This window comes from Argiope bruennichi, chromosome 11 (genome assembly GCF_947563725.1).
Source record: "Argiope bruennichi chromosome 11, qqArgBrue1.1, whole genome shotgun sequence".
Taxonomy (NCBI): Eukaryota; Metazoa; Arthropoda; class Arachnida; order Araneae; family Araneidae; genus Argiope; species Argiope bruennichi.
In genome coordinates this window covers 93,994,063-94,018,294 of record NC_079161.1, presented here as the reverse complement: position 1 = coordinate 94,018,294, position 24,232 = coordinate 93,994,063, and the positions used below count along the sequence as shown (strand labels likewise).

Genomic DNA, 24,232 nt, shown 5'->3' with positions numbered 1-24,232 from the left:
TGTAGAAAGCTAGATGGACAAAATTCGGTACTCAATTTTAACATCTGTTAATCAAAGATGCAAACATTATGAAATTTGAATTAAAAAATTATTTCTGTATCAAACTAACAAAACTAAAAAAGATGCAAATGTATTTGTTGTTGTTGTTTCTAATGGCACTTGCCATGGACAAGTCCGCTGGCGAAATCAGCGATTTTAAGCCGGCAGTGCGTCTCTTGTTTTTTAATTGAGCCAATTAGGGCCAAGCATACGTCTTAGCTACTCACACATCACATTCGCTTGCACAGCCCCTTTTGACAGGGGGGCACATTCACACATCTCACAGACAGAATAGATGAAGAACAACCATGCCCGAACCGGGACTCGTACCCAGGACGCCCAGTTCACGGGGAAGACGCGCTACCCCTATGCCAGGACACCGGTGCAAATGTATTTAGAGAGAGCTAATGTTGCTACTACTAAAAAAACAGATGAACTTTACCAAATTAGTAAAAATATTAAAATATAAACAAAAATAATAAAAAAAAAAAGGAAAGAAAAGAAATGACGAATCCGGCCTGAAAACTTTCTCAAGGGTCATCCTCAGTCAGGGATTCAAACAAGGGATTTGTTTCAGTGAGGTGCCTGACTTTCGTTCAAAAACTAGTAAACTAGAAACTAGTTTATCTCTAAGGCCTCAATTTCAGTGGAATTTCGGGTCACGAGGGTGTCAATATGTTTGGACCCTTGGGAAAGTCTTCAGGTCGGATTCATCATTTATTTTTTGATTCGTTTTGCTTATATTAACTTAGTATTTTTACTAATTTGGTTTTAACATCTATAGTGTAGACGCCAATCAGGTTTTCAGTCAAATCCAACAAGCTCTTGACTGTCTGTTCTGTCTTAACGAACAGAAAATATTTAATCGCCAAAATATTAGACTTTGACGATTCCCCACGTTTCAGAACTTCCTGAATACAAAACCCTCGTTTTCGGAACTTCCATGTTGTTCTTTCTGGATTCCTACTGGAGAACATGATAAATCAAAAGTGCTTTGAGGATGAATTTGAATGGATGAAATTTGGTATAAGGCTTTTACACCCTTACAAATTTTGAAGAATCCCTTACAAATTTTGAAGGAAATCTATTCAAATGAAATTTGTCTGTCCATTTATACGAATAGAATAGAAAAGGATAATTTCAAAGCAAAGAGAGCTAGATGAGTAAGATTTGATGTACAAGTTTAAGTTCAAATATGTATCAAATACGAAGCCAAATCTATCTGGGCATTGACCATTTGACGATTTGCACTTTTGAATATATATAAAATTGATAGTTCATAAATGTAACCTCTTAGGCTGTAAATGATTTTTTTTCATAGCTTTAACATTTAAATTGTGAATTCATATCAAATTTCGAAAACAAATACAGTACTGTGCAAATTAATTGGGACAAACCGATTTTTGAAGAAAATTGTTCCTTTCCCAGAGATTTTCTGCCTGGAATCATTTTTAATTGCATTTTCTTAGAACCTTGACTAGTCTAAACCGGTTTGACCACGTGATCATGACATGTCGAAATTTTTTCCCTTCAGTTGCTGTAAAAAGTGGTCGCTTGTGTGAATTGTCTCCTTCTGACGTGTATTTAAAAAAAGGGATATCACTCCCAGGAAAAGGACTAGAATTGTTACCCTTAGTCAGCATACTTCTATGACTGTGAGGGATTTTGCTGCAGTAATTGGAGTTGGAAAATACAGTGTTTCTAGGATTATTAATCAGCAAAAGAAATTTGGGGCAGTGTCTCCAAAATGAAAGAGTAAATGTGGACGCAAACATAAGACCACACTTTGAATAAACAGATTTCTTGTATGAAATAGTACAATGCATTCTTACGAAACAACTAGAGATCTTCAGAGAAAATTAATATCTACTGGTGTGAGTGTGGATTCATCGACAGTTCCATGAAGGCTTAGTGAAGCTGGGAGATTTGCAAGAAAACCAATAGAAAAACAGTTATTAACACCTGCAATGAAGAAAACAACATTTGGATGGGATAGGAAATATCAATGCTGGACTGCACAAGATTGGAAGAAGGTTGTATTCAACGACAAAATGCATTTTCTTGTGCAAGGGTTTCGACCAAGATTTGTCAGGCGAAGTGGTGGAGAACCCATCAGGGAACAACATCTTATTCAAACAGTTAAGCACCCTCAGAAACAGATGTTTTACGGTTATTTTACTTCTGAAAGACCTGGCAGCTTAGTACTAGTTGAAGGGATGATGAACTCTAAACAATACATTTCTATAATAGAAAGTAAAATTGGGCCTATGATGCAAACGTTCGCTGGTAGTGTTGGTATCTTTCAGCAAGATCTTGCGCCATGACATCCTTCTAAGCTAACAACGAATTTTTTTCAAACACAGAAAATAATGGTTTTGGATTGACCTGGTAATTTTCCTGATGTAAATCCCATCGAAAACTTGTAGAGCAATGCAAAGAGACATCTGAGTAAAATGGGCTGCTCAACAAAGAAAACAATGATTGAGAATGCTATAAAAGTTTGGTTTCGTGATGACAAGATCAAAAGTTTATGTTCTAATTTAGTGGAATCTATGCCAAACTGTGTACAGGATCTCATTCAAGCTAGAGGAGGACATATTTTGTATTAGATTGCTATACCGTGCATGTAACTTAACCTATACTAATGAAACAACATTTGTGAAAATTTTTCTGTTTGTCCCAATTAATTTGCACAGTACTGTAGGTCTGACTGTCTGTCGGTCTGCAATTTAACATGCATAAAAACGATGTAATTCAAAAACCCAATGTTTTAAACAAATGAAATTTGGTTTGCGATCTTGTGACTCAATGGCAATTCTGTGTTTAATTTTGGTTTCAATCAGTCGAAAAAGAACGTCCAATGTATATATATTTGGCTTCCTGATTCTTGTGGTTAATCCGATCATAAAATCGGAAGAATTTTCACTCTGATGTCCTTCTTCTTAAATGTTGTTCGCCAAGGGCAGGCAATACATAATACATATATGTCATTTTAATTTCTCATACTCTGAAGTGCTCACGCAGGGAATTTGAAACACTGGATTCTCAAATAAATAAATAAATAATAAAAAGTGCACTCATGACTTTCCCCGCTCTGCGAAAAGTTTATAAATTTATGACTGGGTAGGTTGAAGAGATACTACATTTATTAGAAAGAATGGTTTTATCAGAAGGTTTCTAACAGATGTTTATTAGAAATTTACTCTACACCGAATACTCAGTATAAAGAAAATACAGTCATTGTCAAAACATTTTTCCGAATCCCACTTTTTAGATTCTCTCGTATTCAAAAACCTCAAGTTTAGAAAATGTCCGTCTGTCAGTTTGTGACAAAGATAACTCAAAATATCTTTGAGCTAGATGAATGAAATAAGGTATGCGGTCTTTGTACCAAATTGGCAGATTCCAATGAAATTTAAAGCAAACTGGCCTCAATGGAAGTCTGTCTGCTCGGCTGTTAGAATATAAGTTAGAAGTTAGTTACAAAATTGCAGAATGAATTACAAAAACATTAATTGCAAAATGAAGAGAGCTAGATATATAAAATTAGGTACATAGATTTAGCATCTACAATCATTCCTGTTAAATTTTGATCTAAATTTCAACAAGGGATGGATCGTTTGTCAGTCTTTACATTCTGAACCATTTAAACGCTCTAACTAAAAACGCAATGACTTCAATCTATCAAATATCGCATGTGATTTTTTTTTTTTTTTTTTTTACCACAAGTGTAGTTCTGCTTCAAATTTTTGTTTCCATAGGCTGAGAAAAACGTGTCTAAAACACAAATTCGACTTTCGTATATTATTAATGGCATGCAAAAGGTTAATCACCAGGGAAACGTCACCAATGATAACACGATATATTCAGTAAAAATGCTAAATTCATTTAAAAAGTTAATATTTCGTAATTATTGTACACCAATGCCATGTAAAGCGTTCTACCACATGTCAAGTTTATTATATAATATGCGCGAAAATTCTGAGGAAACCTATCCTTCTCAGGTTTCAATTTTTTTAAAATTTTATTTTTAGTCTCAAATTTTTTGACTAATTGCTTTCATTTGCCTATCTATAATGGTTAAAACGTCATTTGAGCCTAATTAAAAGTATCTCAGGTACAGTAATAAATGTTCATTGTTGTAAAAAAGTGACCTTGGCCTTTCGGATGAATCTCCGTGTTTTAAACAATCCTGAATTCCCTGTAACATTAAATTCTTGCCTTTTCAACAAACTAGCTACCTTTGGCAACCAGCTTGTTCATCCAGATTATTGACTTTTTAAGCTATTAAATGATTCACACAGAATTCACTTATATATATATATATATATATATATATATATATATATATATATATATATATATATATATATATATATATATATATATATATATATATATATATATATATATATATATATATATATATATATATATATATATATATATATATACCAGCCGGTTCGCCAATCTTAATGTTCGTTTAAATTTTAATAATTAAATAGGTTGAACTGGAGTTTAACCCCCTTCTTCGAAAAGTTGCGATAACGCGCCAAAGCTGGCAATCTTTATTATGCACTATAATTGAAAATCTGCTCCTCTGCTTTCGAACATTTCGCAAGACCATTGTTGGCGATTTTTAAAAATTTTGCAAAGCAGGGGGTTAAACTCCGGTCGTACCATTAAATATTTTACGCAATTCCAACTTTAATAGATTCTTCAGCAAAATATTTTAAAACTTCAAATTTTGATAGTCATATAATTCACTCATAATATTATAAAGGCCTTCAGTCATAACGTGATATGTATCTCTCTAATTCTCTGTTACCTCTCGTAGAAATTATGCTTTAAATTAAAATGTAAACGATTAATCTGCAATTAATATAATAATATTTTTTACTGAAACAAAGCATTTTTTTTAATAATATGATTACTGATAATAGAGTCACTGAGCGTTTAAACTTCATGGGCACTAAAGAATATCTTTCTTAATTTATATAATATCTCAAGAATTTGTCAACAAAATTTTCTCAGATTCATCATGAACAGATCGATTCATTAACAATGTTTCATTTTAAATGCATCAAACACTAAGAAAATAAAACGAATCGTTTAAAATAATCGGTCGAAAACAAGTTTAAAAAACTACTTAAAAAACGATGTACTTAAAACTATAAGCATATACAAAAAATATATAACTAACATAAATAGAATTTACTTACAAAAACATGTAACTAACTTGAAAATAATTTAAATCATCTGTTGATAATGGTTGTTATGTCAACAATCAGAACACAATGCGCATGCGTGAATTTTCTTCGCGAGTTAAGGTAACGCATATGCGTGAATTTTTCTACGTCAGTTGGGGTAACGCTATGCAGATTATACATTTTTAATTTCCTATATTCTGTGTTATTTTAATTCGAAAGTACTTCAGAATGAATCTGAAACATGGATTCATTAACAATGTTTCATTTTAAATGCATGAAACATTAAGAAAATAAACAGAATCGTTTGAAATAATCCGCCGAAAAATGTTAACCCTAGCCTCATTACTGTTGGGAGAAAAAAAAACTGAAGCCTTATTCATTTGGCGGTGGGGAAAATGGAAGATTTTTTGCGGGAAAATTAGTTTTTAATTAATAATTAAAATTCTAATTAAAATTTCAAAAAAAGGGACCCCAGCTGCACATTCCCGACTTCCTAGGTATACATGTACCAAATTTGGTAGCTGTATGTCAAATGACCTGGCCTGTAGAGCGCCAACACACACACACATACACACACATATTGAGCTTCATTTATAAGTATAGAGTATAGATTTAAAAAATCCCCTTGATATGAAAGAAAAACATGAATTCAACAGAATCGGTTTACTGCAAATTACTTAGCGTATATTCTACGACATAAAAGCGGGAATTCTACAACACCATTAAGTGAAAATGTATGCAATTGAATATTTTAATGGATAAGTTTTAATTATAACATTTTAAAACCGTTGCTACAGAAAGTGTATCAAATTGTATTAAACATATTATTAAATTGAGAGATATCTTGTTGACAACAATATATATATATATATAAATTTCAACCCAATCGCTGAAACTAAAGAAATCTAAAACCAAAACTTAACTTTATTACATAATGTTAAAACGTATAACAAGTTGCTTACGAACAAAAAAATCCGACAATGTAAAATTACTTTTTCGATTTATCAACAGGCAATCACTTATGTGACACCTTTCCATCAGTAAAGGAGAAACAGATTACTCTATCCGCAATTCCAGCTTAAAAAGTTAATTTTTAAACAGGATTATTTTACAATTTTTCTGGTAATTAGACACGCGTTTACTAATATTCGTTATCAAACGATTTTTGCCTTCTTATCATTATTTTTACTTTGTAATATATTGAAACTTTATTCGAAATAGCATTCGAAAAGAAATGATGACCCAGATATCGTGTATATATTTAACTCTCCAATAGCGACCCGCTGATTCATCGGTGATATGGATTATATTTAATTTATTCAAATCGTTTGGAAATAACTTTATATCCATAATTCCATTGAATTGTCAGAGATTAATACCGGGCCATTTCATTTGTCTTGCATATGTGCCGAACGTTATGTGCATTAACTTTTCTATCGGTGACTGTCCCATTATATCATACTGATATTTAAACCCTTTCTATGGTCGTGGAAAGTATGCTCCCCACCAAATTTATCAATCTTTGTATGAAATTTTGTAGGTTGGCATAAGTTCTGACAAATTATTTTAGTAAGTCAGAAACTTAGATGCTTCAGTTCTTTATCTCAGACAAAATGATGTGTCTTGATTTGTTACTTAATTATTAATTAACCAAATTTATGAATTAATCAAATTAAATTTATCTAATAAGCTAAATGAATCCCTTTTCTTATTCTAATTTCAAGCCTAAAAATATTTTAACATAATATGACTAGAAAAAAATGGCCCTTTAAAGGGTTAAAACATAGATGTGCGATTTAACTTCTGAGATATTAGTACTTCCACTTTTTTGATCCGCCTCGCAAATTATATAGATATAAAATATAATTTTTTCCTCTCAGCTTTCAATAATGGAAAAAATCACGTGATTAAATATTTGATGAAACAACGAAGGTGATTTGGATTTCAGGTCAGAAATTAAATTTATTCTTCAAAATTTAGCAAAAAAAATTGCTAATTTCAAGCAACATTTATAGAAACATTCATTAAAAAGATAATTTTTTTGAATTTTAAAGTAACAAAACAATCATTTTTTTAAGTAACGTTTTCGAAAGCTAACTCAGAAAAACGCGGAAATTCAGTTCAACTTTTAAAATTATTAGAAAAATTTATAAAATTTAAAAAATATTGCACAAAGGTGCACATTTCCATCATTCAAAGTATTGCCAAAAAGTGCCAAATTTGTTTGCTGTAGGATAAACGATCTGGCTGTAGAAAGCCAACACACACACAGATAAACACATGCATCCTTATTATAGGTTAAGATTAAAATGAAAATATTTATTTCCTGAAACTAATTTTAATTAAATAATAATAATAATATTTTTGAGAAATTACAAATTCTAACCTCATTATTTGACAAGAATTAATTGAATTTAAATGAATCAACCAAAATAAGGAAATGAAAGAGTGTATTGCCTACTTCTGAATGAATGCCCAAAGAAAGCATTTTTTAAAATTCTAATTTTAATATTGGAAAAAGCATGGGATTGAATATTTGGATGAATGATTTTGAATTTATTCCCAACATTAAAAATCGTTACAAACTGTGTTTGACATTTAAGAAAGATTAAAATAATTGAACAGAAATAAAATTGATATCATTAAATTAAAAAAAAAATAAAGAAAACATTGAACAGAGATGAAATTGATCTAATTAAAAAAGTAATGTTTTGAGTTTTAAGATAATACATAAACACTTTTCATGAGATAATAGTTTTGGAAGATAAGATCATCCATTCCCATTGGTAAGTCATATCAATTACTCTTCTGTCATTTGTTAAGCCTGTTTTCACGCTGGGTTAAACTTTGTTTGACACCTGTTTCTGAAGTTCTTTCCTCTGAGAGAATAAAGTTTTTGGTAAATTCTATCCACAGCACTTATAATAATATTTTGTAGCTTCACCTATAATGAAGCTTTGAATTGAGTGTAGCTGGAAAAATGAAAAGTAAAGCAAGCTGAAATGTTCGTACAGTTATTGTTTACATTTAAAATGTTGCCATTCGAGAATATGTAATTATAGAGCTACGTACGTAGTTCATTTCTTTTCCATTACTAATGAACTACTTTGTTACTAATAGCTTTCTTTGCCATTACTAATGAATTACTCATTTACTAATTATTTTCCGTGTCATATTCGCTAGCGTTTTATATTTATATACAGCCTTTTAGAATTACAAAGCAAGATCATATAAAATTTACAAAAAATTTATTAGAATAATATTCTAAAATTTAAATGATACTTGATTTCAAATGAAATAAGCCCAGGTACACTGTCTTTGTAAATTAAATAAAAGTTTTAATATTCAAAATGATGCCCTTTCTCGTGAGTGTAATAGCATGAATGATACTGAACACATGATTCTTTCGTGCAAAAAATAGGCTTATTATAGAGACAAATTGTGGATTTTTCTACAGTTAGATTAACAAAATATATCCTTCAAAGATGTTATGGGAAAAATAACTGCAAAAGAAATCCATCTTCAAGTTTCTCTTCAAGCAATGAAGCACTTCAGTATTTACTAACTTAACTTCGTCAATCCCATTCTGCTGTGGCCTCTATGGGTTTTTTACTTAATCATTACTACGTGTTGCGTAAACTCTCCCCTTTTTTGCACCGCTTCAATTTCAAACTTAGAATGCTGAACTTGGACTGAATCGCATCAGCAAAACTGCTCTGTTACTGCTAACCGACTGAAACTTCAATTTGCTTGTGTGCGCGCTCTTGTGTTTGCAGATGAAATGTCTTGCTCTCTACAACAGAGGACAACAGCCATTGTTGCTATAAATACCTACCTCTTACTTCTTTCAAGTTTCAATAAAAGCTCAAAATAAAATGACTCTGTAAATATTGCAAAACGTTTCGATACTTCATGGACCACCAAAGTTTCGTAGCTTCTTCGCAGCTGCTTATTTTATCTATTTAATAATCAGACTCTGCTAAGCGGCTACGTCACCTAAGGCTCTCTCTCAATCTTGCTGTAGAGTGAGTAGAGACAGAATACCGAATTTCAAGTAGGTAAGGTTTCTCTTGTTATGTTTTCATTTTATTGCAGTAACGTCAAAATGTTTTCGAATCGAGCTATTAGAATAACACATTGTGTAAGAAATGAATGGTTACCATCCCGCCTGATTTAGCATATCTGATCAATTCCATGAGTCAGCGATATAACATGAAACGTAGGTATGATAATTTCAAAGTCATTACTAAATGTTGGTTGGTGTATTAGCCATATTTTCGAACACTAGATATTTTTTTAGAATTCTGTTAGTTTATGCATTCAAAACGTTTCTTAAAAGTTACTGGAAATTTGTACATTTATGATAAATTTTAGATGAAACTTTCTGGAAAAAAGTCTGTATATTAATCCATTTATGCTCATTTGACACGATAACTCAAATGTACAACACATGACGGATTTTTTTTATCTCCAAATCCTTAAATTCTAAAAAATTGAAACAAAAAATATTGGTAAAATCTATTTTTTATTTAGACTTCTAGATCTAAGGCCCTCCTTAAGCAAGAGAATTTCACTTGCAATCTTTTTCTTTCGTTTAACTCTTTCGTTTCCTTTCCGACCCAATCCGGCCGTGATAGCTATTCACTAATGGGTCGTTTCTGGGTCTGTTTTTGCTTTAAACGGGAGGTGTAGGATATAAAGCAAGTTATCACTAACGATGCTCTTGCTTTACAACCTGAATTCCTCTTTTACAAAAGGAACCAATCTTAAAATTTATTAGAATAGAATTCACACCGCCGGGTTGGGCTTTGCCGGAAGTGAGAGGGTTTATCGATTCTCCAAGCAATTTCATTTAAATCACTTTAATTAACTCCTAAAGTAACTCATGGACCGAAAGATGGAGCCACTAGCGGTAAAAGAGTAGGAGGAATTCTTGAAAATGTAACTAGACACATTTCTCAGCACCCCAGCAAGTCAAGTTGATTAAATTTGTCAAGTGATCCTAAATTTATCTTTTGGTAATTAAGAATGCATTCTAAATCAACAGGTGTCCTTTCCAATCCCGCGCGTAGGACGTAGCGTGAATATCAACAGTTAGCCAATCTCTAAAGCAATTATTTACGAATAATACCATTTGATTTGATAGCAAATGCAATCATTGCACAAGAGATGCCTACTCTTCGTAAAGAGCACATTAGATTGATTTGTATGCGCATCGTATCATTAAATTATTGCATTATTTAAATGAATCATTATTTTTAAAGTTATAAATTAAAATCTTGATAAATGAAATAATTAAAATTAACTTGGAACTCATAAGCAGTAGAAACAGTATTTGAAATAGCAACTAAATAAAAGAAAAACAGCACTTTTTCAAAATAAAAAAAACAAACTTTTAGAAATTAAATATATATATATATATATATATATATATATATATATATATATATATATATATATATATATATATATATATATATATATATATATATATATATATATATATATATACACAGGGTGTTCATTAATTATTGTCGGGGTTTCCGTACCTCATAACTTTCGAATAAAAAATATTACGCCGATTACCGATTACGTATTCGTAAATTACAACTCAAAGAATTTTATTAATGATATAAAAAGTGTAAAGGCACAATTTGTACTTTGTATGCATTCAGTTGAAGGCGATTCTTTGAGTTGTACTTTATGAATACATAATTCTTTGAGTTGTAATTTACGTATTCATAATTCTTTGAGTTGTAATTTACGAATATATAATTCTTTGAATTGTAATTTACGTATTCATAATTCTTTGAGTTGTAATTTACGAATACATAATCGCGTTCAACTGAATGTCTACAAAGTGCAAATTGTGCCTTTACACTTTAATATCATTAATAAAATTCTTTGAGTAGTAATTTACGAATACGTAATCGGTTTTTGCGTAATATTTTTTATTCGAAAATTATGAGGTACGGAAACCCCGACAATAATTAATGAACACCCTGTATGTTAAGCAATGGAGCAATTAAATAATAGAGTTTAGATTTTATTTTGAAATTTTGCAAATTTTTTACTTTTAAATTACATCAGAAGGAAATTTACTATGAAATGAAACAATTCAATCTTTAAAAATCATGTAATAACATATTGGAACATTAAACGCTTTGGAGACTTTAGCTTCTTTTTACTTATTGTTGTACAGTATAGAAAAAGTATTAAAATCTTCAAAAAAAAAAAAAATCAAAATCAAACAAGAGAATTCAATAAATCCCCACGTTGTAGACCTCTCTTGAATACGAAAAACACATTTTTGGAAAATGTCCGTTTGTCTGTCTGTGACAAAGATAACGCTTTGAGTTAGAGAATGGAAACTCAGTATTTAATCTTTATATAAAATTTGTGTATTTCCATCAAATTTCGAGCAAAATCTAATCAAATGAAGTCTGTCCATCCGGCTGTTCTAATATAATTTATCACGATAACTGAGAATCAAAGAGAGCTAGATAGATAAGATTCGATACACAGAATTAACATCTATAGTCTGCACACATATCAAAGTTTGAGCCAAATCCAACAAGGAGTTGACAATCTGTCGGTCTGTATTTTCAGATAGACCCAATAATACAAAAACACTAAGACAAATAAATATATTAAATTTGGCATGGTAATTTATAGTTGCAAGTGTAGTTTTGTATTAAATTTCGGTTCCAATCGCTATGTAAAAAGGTGTCTAAAACACAAATTCGATTTTTGATCATTATCCACTTATCCCGCGGATTAATCGCCAAATAACTCGCCAAGAATCATCGCACGCTAGATTCAGCAAAAACGTCAAATTCATGTCGAAGATTTAATATTTCTTGATAAAGGTTAATATATGCAAGTGCCATGGAAGGCATTCTCTGGTATAACACACTTATTAAAGAATATGCGAAAACGTTTTAGGGAGACCATTACCACCATTTATAAAATTTTAGGGCTCGGATAGCCTGATTAGTAGGGAGTTGGATTCACATCATTTCTGTTACGACTTGGAACTTCGCCAGTCGAAGACTCTCCGTGTGTGTGGTGGCTAGCGCACGTATAAATCTGTCATGGTCACAAAGTCATCCATGTCATGAGTAATACCACTGGGAGTACTGGTTCAGAGGTGATCGTTCTCTGATTCAGGTCTAAATTACGATCTGTGGATAAATGAATGAAATGCATGAATGAAGACCGCCCCGTGAAAAGGATTGTGACTTGCAAGTCGTACTCTTAGCCCTAGTTGGCGCTCCTGAAAAAAGAAGAGACGCTCATTCGGCTTAAATCGCTGTCAGCGGGCTTGTAAAGTGCCATAAGTCACAACACAACAAACATAAAATTTTAATGTATATATGTTCATATGCAATTGTATAATTGCTTATGTTGTTATGCTAAATCAGCATACAACTCAGGGAATGTTGCAGTACAAAGATTTGTCAACATCCCGAAATCGAATATTAAGATGATAACAGTATTTTTTGTACATTTTCTGTATGAGCGAAAAAAAGAATTACCGAAGTTCAAAGATTAATTAAAGTATCATTTTAAAAATATTTATCAAGTGTTGGTTGTTTATCAGTGATAATCTCCAAATCTTTGCATCGTCCAAAAGTTTAAAAAGTAATAGTTTTTTTTCAACAGATTAAATTTAATTTCCTTCCTGATTTAAATATTTTTTTCTAATTTTAATTAATTTTATACACCATATGTTGCAGTATTCCTTATTATTCTAAGTAGGTCAAACCTATTATTCTTTCTAATAAAGTCATTGCATCATGTTCTTTTGCCAATATTATAATTAAAAAAAATTGCTTTATCTAGAGATTAACACCAAAATAGGATTTTTACTTCCGCGTTTGCTCCTATATATGCTTTTTAATGTCAAACCTTTAATAAAAGTGATGTAAACATAGTTTTTAAGAAATATTTATATTAAACAAACCGATTTCAGCTACAGGTGCTCGCACATTATGTTAATAGCATCCATTTAATCATGTCAACTAGATTTAATAAAATATATATTACCACACGAAATGAAAAGAGTATACTTAATTATTCTTGCAAAATTAATGTGAGGCATATTGATTCATAAGCAATATATGCAAAATTGCGAACTTTAATTGCGAAAAGGAAATTGTCAAACATCGTAAGCTAATAATTCTTTCCAAATTTTTGTTCTCGAATGGGATGCGTTAAAATAGAAAAGTTAAAAATAAAAATTTTATGCAGGTGGAGAAGGCATATCCCTTTCATTAAAGAGTATGCAAAAAAGTTTTTGGAGGCCCATTCCTCTTGGTTTCAGTTTCAAGATTATATGCTAAAGTTTATTTTATTATGTTTTTAATCGTCGCTTTTATAAGCAGAGAGACAGAAAATTATTTGAGGATTTTGATCCAAAATTTAATAAATTTTAGCAACCGAATCGTAAACGAAAAACTTAACTCTCAAGGTTTCGAATTTTGATACTCAAGATGACTTGAACGCATTCGAAAAGTTGCTTTTTGTCAATTTTGTCCACAATTTTAAATTCTGAGATTGGCCTTTACAAGAATATCTATGAACAGAGAGGTTTTATTCGATTTTGTAGGCAATTTGAAATATGAAAATCTCGCTTACATGAATACTTTTGAGTAAGTGGTTTTCGTGTTCACAATTCGCGTATAATAAAATAACTATGCATGTATTTTTATTTTTATCTAACTAGTGAGAATGGTCCCCAAAGAATTTTCTCGCGTACTTTCTGGTAAACGTTGACATGCAGAGAACGCCTCGCATGGCACTGGCGAATAAAAGTTACGAAACATTCACTTTTGGCTTTGAATTCAGCCTTTGTATCGAATTTTTGTGCCATTTTCGGTGAGTATTTTTTGGCGAACTCAGGGAGGTATAAAACATGGACATTCGTCAAAATTTCGAATTCGAATTTTTTTGACGATTATTATACTTTCTCTATACTACGCATACTAAAGTAAAAATATAATGAGTAAACACGCATTTGAATTTTCGATCTTCTTTTAAACCGTTTAGGTCAAAAATTCCTTACAATACTCTAATATTGTTGACAAGACTTCATACCGGATTTTATGTCTATCAGTCGTTGCCCTCTCTGGTTGCCGAGTTTACCTCCCACGTATTCATAGAAAACAGTCAAATATATATACGACAAACTCTTTGATTGATTGAGTCAAAAATTTAATACAAATTTATAATTTGAAAAGATAATTAATTTAGATTCATCCATACGTGTATTTGCTTTTCTGAATTGCCGAATTCACATTAATATTGATAAATTTCGAAACGATAGATTTCATCAAAGATTTAGTGAAAATATGCATACCTGATAAAATGTCCAGACGCGAAATTTCAGGACTGGACCTTGTATCAATTTTAAGTTATTGTGTTCAGGGACCAACAAACAAACTTCGAATTCCGAAAATGTGTTTCCAAAAGCATGCGTAATTCGATAAATGTATTTTTCGGTTTTAAAAAGGTCTGAGAAGCGGAGACTCATAAAACTCTAGAGATCTAGAAAGGAAAATGAACTGTGGGTGTGGTTTCATCTAAATATTGTTCTTGCCTACTGGCACATGAAGGTGTTATTCCCAACCTCGCATAAAAATTGTGGGTCTAGAGCAAGTGCGTGAACACCATGAATGGTCAGATTTTTCTTTTCAAGGTCAGACATATGAACGTTTTGTACTTCTTAGTATATTAAAAGAAATATGCAATTGAATGTTTTTTTCAGTCAATTTCACCCAACATAAGGCAAAGAATTACAATTTTAATAACAAGATTACAATTACGGTTATTAACGTACGTACAATTACGGTTTAATAACAAGATTACGGTTATTCGAATATAAATTAACACCATAACAATAAATCGGAGAAAGCTAGAGAGATAAAATTCGGTTCACAGATTTAACATCTAAAGTGTAGAAACCTGTCAAATTGTGAGCCAAATCCAACTACGGGTTGGACGGTCTGTATTTTGAGAAATATTTAAATGCGATAACTCAAAACCGCAATGACTTCAATTTGATGATTGCATTTGTTGTTCTGTGTGAAATTTTGCTTCCAATCGGTTGGTTAAAAACGCGTATAAAATACAAATTCTTTATTAGAGAGCATGCGAGAAAGGTTTTAGGAGACCGCACGTGTTGGTTTGGATGGAGATTCGTCAAAAACTTGAATTCTGATACTTTTTTGATCATTGAAATACTTTTTCTTTACGTTATAGACTTTGTGAAACATGCAAAGAAAATGACATGGTATCCATTTAACCCTTAGTCGCGTTAATAATTGATGAAGTTGAAAATACTCTCAAGTTCGAACTGATCGTAGCCGTTAGAGAAAAATTAAGCCAATTATCGTTGCTTTGCCGGATCCCAGTATGATATTTCATCCCTTTTCCTAATTCCCCGTTTTCTGGTTTTAATTTGTAGAGTATAACTGCATGTGAGACTTTCAATTCCAAACACAGAAAGGAAATAATAAAATATATCTCTTTCTTGGAATAGAATGCAATCTTTGCTCATTAGGGGAAATTCAGTTTTCATTTATAAATGAGATAGAATTTTTTATCAAAAGAGAAAAGCTCTAGGGAAAAAAAGCTATTTACTTTTTATTATTCATAATCTTATATAAAAACTGGAGCTATATGTAAAAGATTTTTAAAAAAAAACTGCTGTTGTAAATTATTTTAATTGCATTAAACTGAATATTTTAGCCAATTGGGCTAGAGGAATATGTTAGAAATGAAATACCATTAATGAGAAAATTAATAAATCTAATTGATTATTTTAAGTAATTTACACTTCTAGAATATATTAAAGAGGATACACCGTTTTCATGAATGGTAATTATAACAAACTAACTATTTCGTTTAATTTGGAATATTCACATAATTCATTAGTTTAGTCTCCACAAAACTTTCTCTCATATTTTCTTATAAACTAATCAAACTACAGAAGGCCTTACATGGTATTAGCGTACAATACTAACTAAATTTTAACTTTTATCTTGAATTTAGCATTTTTGCTGAATCTCTCCTGTGGTCCTTGGCAAGTTCTTTTGGCGATTCATCCCTGGAATGCGGTTAAAATATCCGAAAATCGAATTTGTGTTTTACATGTGTCTATTTTTAATCGATTGAAAACAAATTTATTAAAAAACTACACTTGAAGTCACAAAATACCATACCAAATTTGATACTTTTATGTCATTGTGTTTTTGAACAACTGCGTTTACATAGTTCTGAAAATACAGACCGACAAACATTCAACCCGCAGTTTGATTGGGCTCAAACTTTGATAGGTGTCAAAAATTGGTAAAATGTCAAAATAGAGTCAAATCAAAAATGAGTCAAATGTAAAAAATAGCTAAAATTCAAAATTTTAATTCTGTCTATTTAGCTCTCTTCATTTTGTATATGTTGCGTTAACTTATATTCAAACAGCCGGGCAGCTGGACTTCCTCTGAACGGATTTTACTCAAAATTTGATAGAAATTTGCAATTTCGGTGTTAAGACTGTATACCAAATTTCAACCGTTCAAAGCGATTTTGAATTATCTTTGTCAGAGACAGACAGACTGAAATTTTCCAGAAATGTGTTCCTCGAACTCATCGAGGTCTAAAGCGTGGGGATTCGCCAAAATCTCAAGTTTAAATTTTTTGACGATTTTTTATACTTTCTGTGTTCTGCGTATAAGAGAAAAAAATATATATATATCTTTTTGAAGTAATTTGTAGCATTGTTTAATAATCGGTAACTTTAAAATATTTCAAATGCTCGTTTCTACAAGAAAGTGTAAATTTCTTTCCCAATTTACATACAAAAATTGAAAAAAAAAAAAAAAGATATTCATGCATAGACACAGAGTCATCTTAAACGCAGAAATGGATCAAAACATAGAAATGAAATTTTTTGGCAACCTTAATACTTTTTTCTCGTGTTTTATTTCGTATAATAGGAAATATGAATCGTTGACGAATCCTATGCTTTTATACGAACAAAAATATGTTTAAAATGGTTCTGGAAAAAAGAATTAATAAACGATCTCGTAAACTATGGACTGGCTTAGTGTGGGTGGTCAAAGTTCTTGTTAACATTCTCTGAGGGGCTTGTTACTGCTCTCACATGAACGAGCTTCTATATCCATCAGTCATAAAAAGATACTTAAGAAAATCAGGTCATAAAAAAATAAGATACGCTCTGTCCTTCCATGAGGAGGAAAAAATTATAGATTTAATAGGATATACAAAGACAGAGGAAATGTTGCCTGGTGTAAAAATTTTGGGACAAAAATAATCTAAATAAGGTTCTCTGTAGCCATTAGTATTATAAACTAACAGATTTCAACTGGAAAATTGGATTGTTTTTGAGACTTCGTTATAGTAATATCGTCAAAATAGCTCTGTTGGTGATCAAAAATGGGATGTTGAAGTGACTTAAGAGAACTGGAAACATTTGTATCTTCAAACCAGCATCAGTGGTCTCCCTAAATATTTCTCGCATAATCTCTAATAAACTTGACATGCCAAAGAACGCCTTGCACGGCTCTGACCTACACAATAGCTACGAAGTTTTTTAAACTTTGGTTTGAATTTAGCATTTTGACTGAATCTATCGTATCATTTTTAGTGAGGTTTTTTTTTTTTTTTGAAGATTAATCGCCGGCATGCTGAATATTGTATAGGAAAGTCGAAATGGTGTTTTAGACGCGTTTTTTCTAATGGATTGAAACAAGAATTTGACACAAAACAATACTTGTAGTTACAAAATTTCATACCAAATTTGATATATTAAATAATCTCGTTTTCTGAATTATCCGTTTACATGTTTCTGAAAGTGTAGACCGACAAATGGTCAGCCCTTTGTAGGTTTCGTCTCAAAATATGACAGGTGTCTACATTATAGATCTTATCTGTGTACCCAATCTTATCTATCTAGCTCTCACTGTTTTGTAGTTATCGTGTTATAGTCGAGCAGCCGGACAGATGAACGTCCTCTAAATGCAATTTTCTCAAAGTTTGTTAAAATTTTACACATTTGCTGTAAAGACAATATATAAAATTTCATCTGTCTAGCTCAAATCTGTTTTGAGTTATCTTTGTCACAGACAGACATACGGACATTTCCCATAAATATTTTTTCCGAATCAGGGTAATCTAAAACGTGGAGATTCGTCAAACTCGAATTCTCGAGTTTGAAATTTCTGCGGATTACTACACTTTCTCTTTACTACCTATACGAGGAAGTAAAAAATTGATTTCTCAATTTTAGTTTAATAAAATAGGGGGCAGGATATTTCACTGATGACAGAAACGTAGACTTTATACTGATTTGAAATGTCGAAAATTTATAATTTATCATTTAACAATGTATCTAACAAGAGCTCCTATCATAGAGAAATAAAGTTTTTTTCCCCATTCTCTTGAAATACGTTTTCTACAAATTTCGGTACGCATAGAATGCACTTTAGTCATTGCAGACGTCTAAAACATTACACAACAATGCTTATAAATAGTATGCATCTGTTAACTATATTTTTACTGCTTTCTGCGAAACAATATCAACATTTAGAGATTATTTATCATGCAAAACATATGTTTTTTTTTAGATTACACAATATTTATTTTGTGAAATTTTTGTTATTAACAGATTTAAATTAAAATGTATTAATTATTGTATGCAATTATTAAGTATGTGCTCACTTGCTTTGCTAATTTTTTACTGATATTATTAAGAATATTTTTTTCCTGAGCGTATCGATTATAGGTTATGAACATGAAAATTATCGCGTCACAGCAGAGTGTCTCAAAATTAACTCAAGTCTTCAATTTGCCACCATTTATGCAATAAAGTGTTGGAAACCTATTAAAAAATCATTTTACAGCTGATAGCTTAGGGTTAATAAAAATGGAGTCCAAAAGTTGATTCAATTACGTTAATTATAAATTAATAAATATTTAGGCATTTCTCACTTTATCTTTCAGTAATATTGTCTCAAGAAAAACAATTATTACAATGACTGAAAAATCCAAAAAGTTCCTTTTTTTTAACTATACTAATTTCATTCCGGTACATTTTTGTCGCTAATTTTAATTAATCTGATGCACAACCTATAATAAGTTTTTTAGAATTATTTTTAGAAATTCAAACCAAAATCTTGGTTTAATCATACAATTCGATTTCGTGGCTTCTCTAATGTTAAAATTTTTATTAAAGAAATTGCTTACTTTGGACGTTAACATCAAAGTAATATTTTTACATTCTTTTTTATTACTAATTTTAAAATATATTTTCAGAAATATTCATCTTGTTTTTCTAAGCTGAACTTCAAAGAAAATAGTGACGCATGTGTACCTCAAACGACTAAATAATGATTTATATTTAAAAAAAGAAAAACCTTATTTCTACCAACTTTTTTTGTCTTCTAATTTATATTTCTCAAAAATCGTAATACACGTTTGTTGCCATTCATAAAAAATTTAACTCGACCGAAACAAAGAATAATAATATAAAGAGAAATTACTACTCACAAAATCGTTTGCAATTGACGTTGAATAAATTTAATGAAGTTTTGGGGTTATATTTTCTGAAAATATTATCTCATAAAAACGGTTTTTACATATCTAAAAAATTAAAAAATTAACTTTATATCATACTAGCCATTGAACAATTTTTTCCCTCATTTTTATAAATATTTTTATTACTATTTCAATGAAAAAAAATTGTTGTTGGCGAGGCAAAATATATAACTATTCTGTATTTTAACTTTATTATTTTAGTATTTTAACTTTATTATTTTAGTATTTTAACTTTTTACATTAATATAGATTCTGGCTTCTATGTTTTATTTTGTAAAAGTTTTTCGGCAACTTTTTATTTTAAAGAATATTCTGCCGTTTAAATATTTCATTTAGCAAGCTTTATATATTAAATTTTATTTTATCGGCTACAAAGCGATACTTGTTATGAAGTTATAAAGGTAATTCGCTTTGCTTTCTAATTATAGATTTTAAGTTTCATAATAATGCAGTTACTGTGTTTCAGATTCCTTTTATTTAGATATTTTGCCTAAAAGAAAAAGGCAAAGAAAATTTAGCTGTTTTCACAAATTTCTTTTTCCAACATATTCTGATCATAAGTTCTTTTCAAATGATATTTTGATTGACAGTGGAAGTGGTCTCTACCAAATTTTCTTGCATACTGTCTAATAAACTTATCTTGCCAGAGAATGCCTTGCAAAGCATTGGTGTACATTAGTTACGAAATATCTTTGGAGTGAATTTAGCATTTTTACTGAATCTGTCGTGTCATCCTTGGCGATTTATTTGGCAATTAATCCTCTAACATGTAATTTAAAATGTCAGAAATTCGAATTTGGAATTTAGAAACGATTTTTCTAACTGATTGAAATAAAAATTTGGCACAAGACTATATTTATAGTCTCAAAATCCCTTACTAAATTTAATATAAATTAGTATTATCGTTTTTGAGTTATAGCGCTTATATATTTCTAAAAGTACAGCCCGATAGACAGCCCTACGTTGAATTTGGTTCAAAATTTGACAGGTGTCTACATAATAAATTTTAAATATGTGTACCAAATTTTATCTATTTAGCTCTCTTCTTTTTATAATTATTATCGAACTTATAGTCGAATAACCGGATAGACGGACTTTTTCTGAACATCTAGATTTTTCTCAAAACTTAATAGAAATCTGCAAATTTGGTGTAAAAACCATATACCGAATTTCAACTGGCCAACTCCAAATATTTTTGTTATCTTTGTCACAGACGGGATGATGGTTTTTTTTTTCTTCCCTAAAGATGCGTTTTTTTGAACTCAGGGAGAACTAAAATGTGAAGATTAGTCAAAATCTCGAGTTAAAAGTTTTACGATTTTTATAAAACTTTACGAGTTAAAAATTTTAAACGATTACTATACTTTCTATATACTGCGCATGCGAGAAAGTAAAAAAACAGTACAGTCACAAAATTTGAATTTTTAAGCAAATACTCCTCAAATTTGGCTTCAGATAATGCGATTGAAATGTAATGATTATTTAGATGCTTTAAGTTAAAAGAATTCATTTTTACATAAATTTCCATTTTCATTAAATTCATATTCCTCAGTCTTATTAAGCAAAATATCTCAATTTTACACATTTATACAATCAGTATTAATAAGTAACATACAGGAACACATCTTCTAGAGTACAACACAATTATATATTAAGTTCGTATATGCTAGATGTTATTGGGCAAAACATTTAATAAATTGTATATTTCAAATTTTTTAAAAATAAGATAATAGTTTTCAAACAGTACTATTATAAATTAAAATAAAAGTCAAAAATAAATATTTTTAAACATCAATAGATTTAGGTTTGAAATAATTATTCGGTGTTTTTTTTTTTTTTTTCAAATTATAATTTAAGAATATTTTTGCTTCACAATTTTTCCAACTCATTTATCTGTTGAAAGTTTGCTTTCAAACGACAAAACAGTTTAGAAATATAATTTGTCAATATTAAAATTTTTTCAAATCGTTACTAAAGATGTTATCGAAATCCGTGTAATAATTAAATATAAAACTTCACATGCTAAAAATAACTGTTTAGTAGTGAGAAATTTCTTTTTAATTCTGAAATCTTGGAACAGAATCGTTTTAAAATAGTACCTCTACAAAAAAATTTCAAAAATAACACAAATTAATAAGATAATTTTATTCAATAACATAAATAGGTATGTATTATATAAGCACTTTTCTCTTACAAATGTGAATTTACTAAAATATTGAACACTCTTGAAGATAGAAACATTATAATTAAAAAAATTCAAATTAAATAACAGATTTTTAAATTAATTATTTAATTGTCAGTAACAATCAAAACTAATTGATTTTTTTACATTTTATGATTAGTAATTTAATTCATAGTGATACTTATTTTTGATTTATTCTAGCAAATACAATAAACTAATTGTTAGAAAATTTAGAAAGCAATAACTTCCATTCAATTTAGCTATTCAGTAACAATTTATATTAGAAAAAAAGTTTCAGAAATTTTTTTTAAACTTTAAGTAATTTATCTTTAGCTTGCTGACTATTTTTTAAAAATTTAATTTCCCTATTATAAATATATCTTATTTCGTTTTTTTTTCATTTAATAAAGAATAACAATTTTATATCGTTTGAACGACTGAATTTTATCGCTTCTATATTTTATTTGCGATTCTTTTAAAGGAAACGAATATTTTTATTGAAAAAATTCCCCAAATGCCTTTGAAAGTAACTGAGTATTCAACAGGTGGAACGTAATTTTGCTTTAAATACGAAAACGAATATCTGATTAAACCACATACTAAAAATATATTATCATTATGAATAGCATAAATTTTTATTAAAAATATTCGTAAAATGAAAAAGATAATTATAAGATCATTTATTGAGAAAAATTATTATAGTTTTATTAATAGCAATAGAAGTTTTTTAAGTTTCAGTTCTATTCGCATAAATTACAAGTGATTAAATAAAATATCGTTTGAGAAAGAAAATACGATTTATTGTGCGAAAAAATTGTTTTTTAGAGCAATGCAATTGAAATTATTCTTTTTTTAAAGAAAAATTTTATATATATTTGATATTTTAAAAATATCAAATGAAAAAAAAAATGTTGAAAATATCAAATATGAAAAGAAAATTAAATTAAATATCAAATATGAAAAAAAATTAAATATCAAATATGAAATAAAAAAATTAAAATAAAATATCAAATATAAAAATATTGTTTAAAATTATCATATGAAAAAGATAATCTTCTTAAAAAATAATAATATCGTCTGAAAAAAGAATGTTAAACTTCCATTTACTAGATAAAAAAGGACATCAAAAATGAAGGAAAGTTTTCAAAATTCCCCAACATTATTTTATTTTTATTGTAAAATAATAAACTAAAATAGGAAAATATTTTCAAATTTTGACATATAATATGAAAATAGAAGTATTCTTATTTAACAGGAAAATATATTTTTAAAGACATAATTCTAAATTCATATGTATTCTTCAATAAAACATTCGACGAAATATGTTATTAAAAGTTTAAAGTTTAAAAAAAACCCATTTCATGGAAAAAGTTTGTATCGAGATATATTAAGTAATTATGCCTATAATAATCTGACATTATGTTTACAGTAATATTAAACCTTTAAGAATAAAATTTGCAAATGTAGAAAATAATTTTAGAATATTTAATAGCTGCTAATTATTGTCTATATAGTATTTGCATTAATTTAAACCATCATTCAAATATTGCATTTTCCTGAATTGCAGATGATTAACGAAAAATGGAATACAGAAATATCCAATTTCTTTTTTTTTTTATTGCAATTATAAGTTTGTGGAAAAATAAAGATGCAATTAAATTATTGTTTAAAAAGCAAATAATGGATAAATTTTTTCTGGTATTTATATAATATATATTAAAAAATGCAGCGCAGTTTGTTTGTTATTCATAAAAAAATAAGCGTTCGTCATTTATAACAAATTCTTAAACTTGCAAGTTGCAAGAAAGAAACTAGCATCCACTTGTTGAAACTACAACCAACATTCCAAATTCAATCGAAGCATAAATTTAAAAAAATGAAGACATGAAAGGGGGGGGAAAGAGGAAGCACGCAGACGATTTCTTACCGTGACCAGTGCTCCGATTTCCACGTGCATGATGCCAGGCTTCGTGAGTGAGTGTGCTGGTGTCGGGCCGACCAGGGGGTTTTGAGGAACGCTATCCGCCCACCTGCGGGCGGCATCCCACGCCATCTCAGGTGGAACCGCGCGAACGGACCCATTTAACAAACTCTTCCCGTCCCTTCCCCCACTATTCTGCTAACGCGCTCTATTAGCTCATCGAAGCATTCATAATATCTCAAACGATAGTTTTTTTCAAACTCT

General features: G+C 29.8%; 1 protein-coding gene across 1 annotated transcript in view; it reads right to left on the bottom strand.

The window, feature by feature from the left end:
- Nucleotides 1–24,012, bottom strand: part of LOC129956437 (uncharacterized) — a 141,933-nt gene extending 117,921 nt beyond the window's left edge. Inside the window, exon 1 of the mRNA XM_056068318.1 lies at nt 23,975–24,012. Within this exon, the coding sequence (XP_055924293.1) occupies nt 23,975–24,004 (30 nt within the window). The 5' untranslated portion in view covers nt 24,005–24,012. The remainder of the gene's footprint in view (nt 1–23,974) is intronic.
- Between the last annotated feature and the right edge of the window lie 220 nt (nt 24,013–24,232).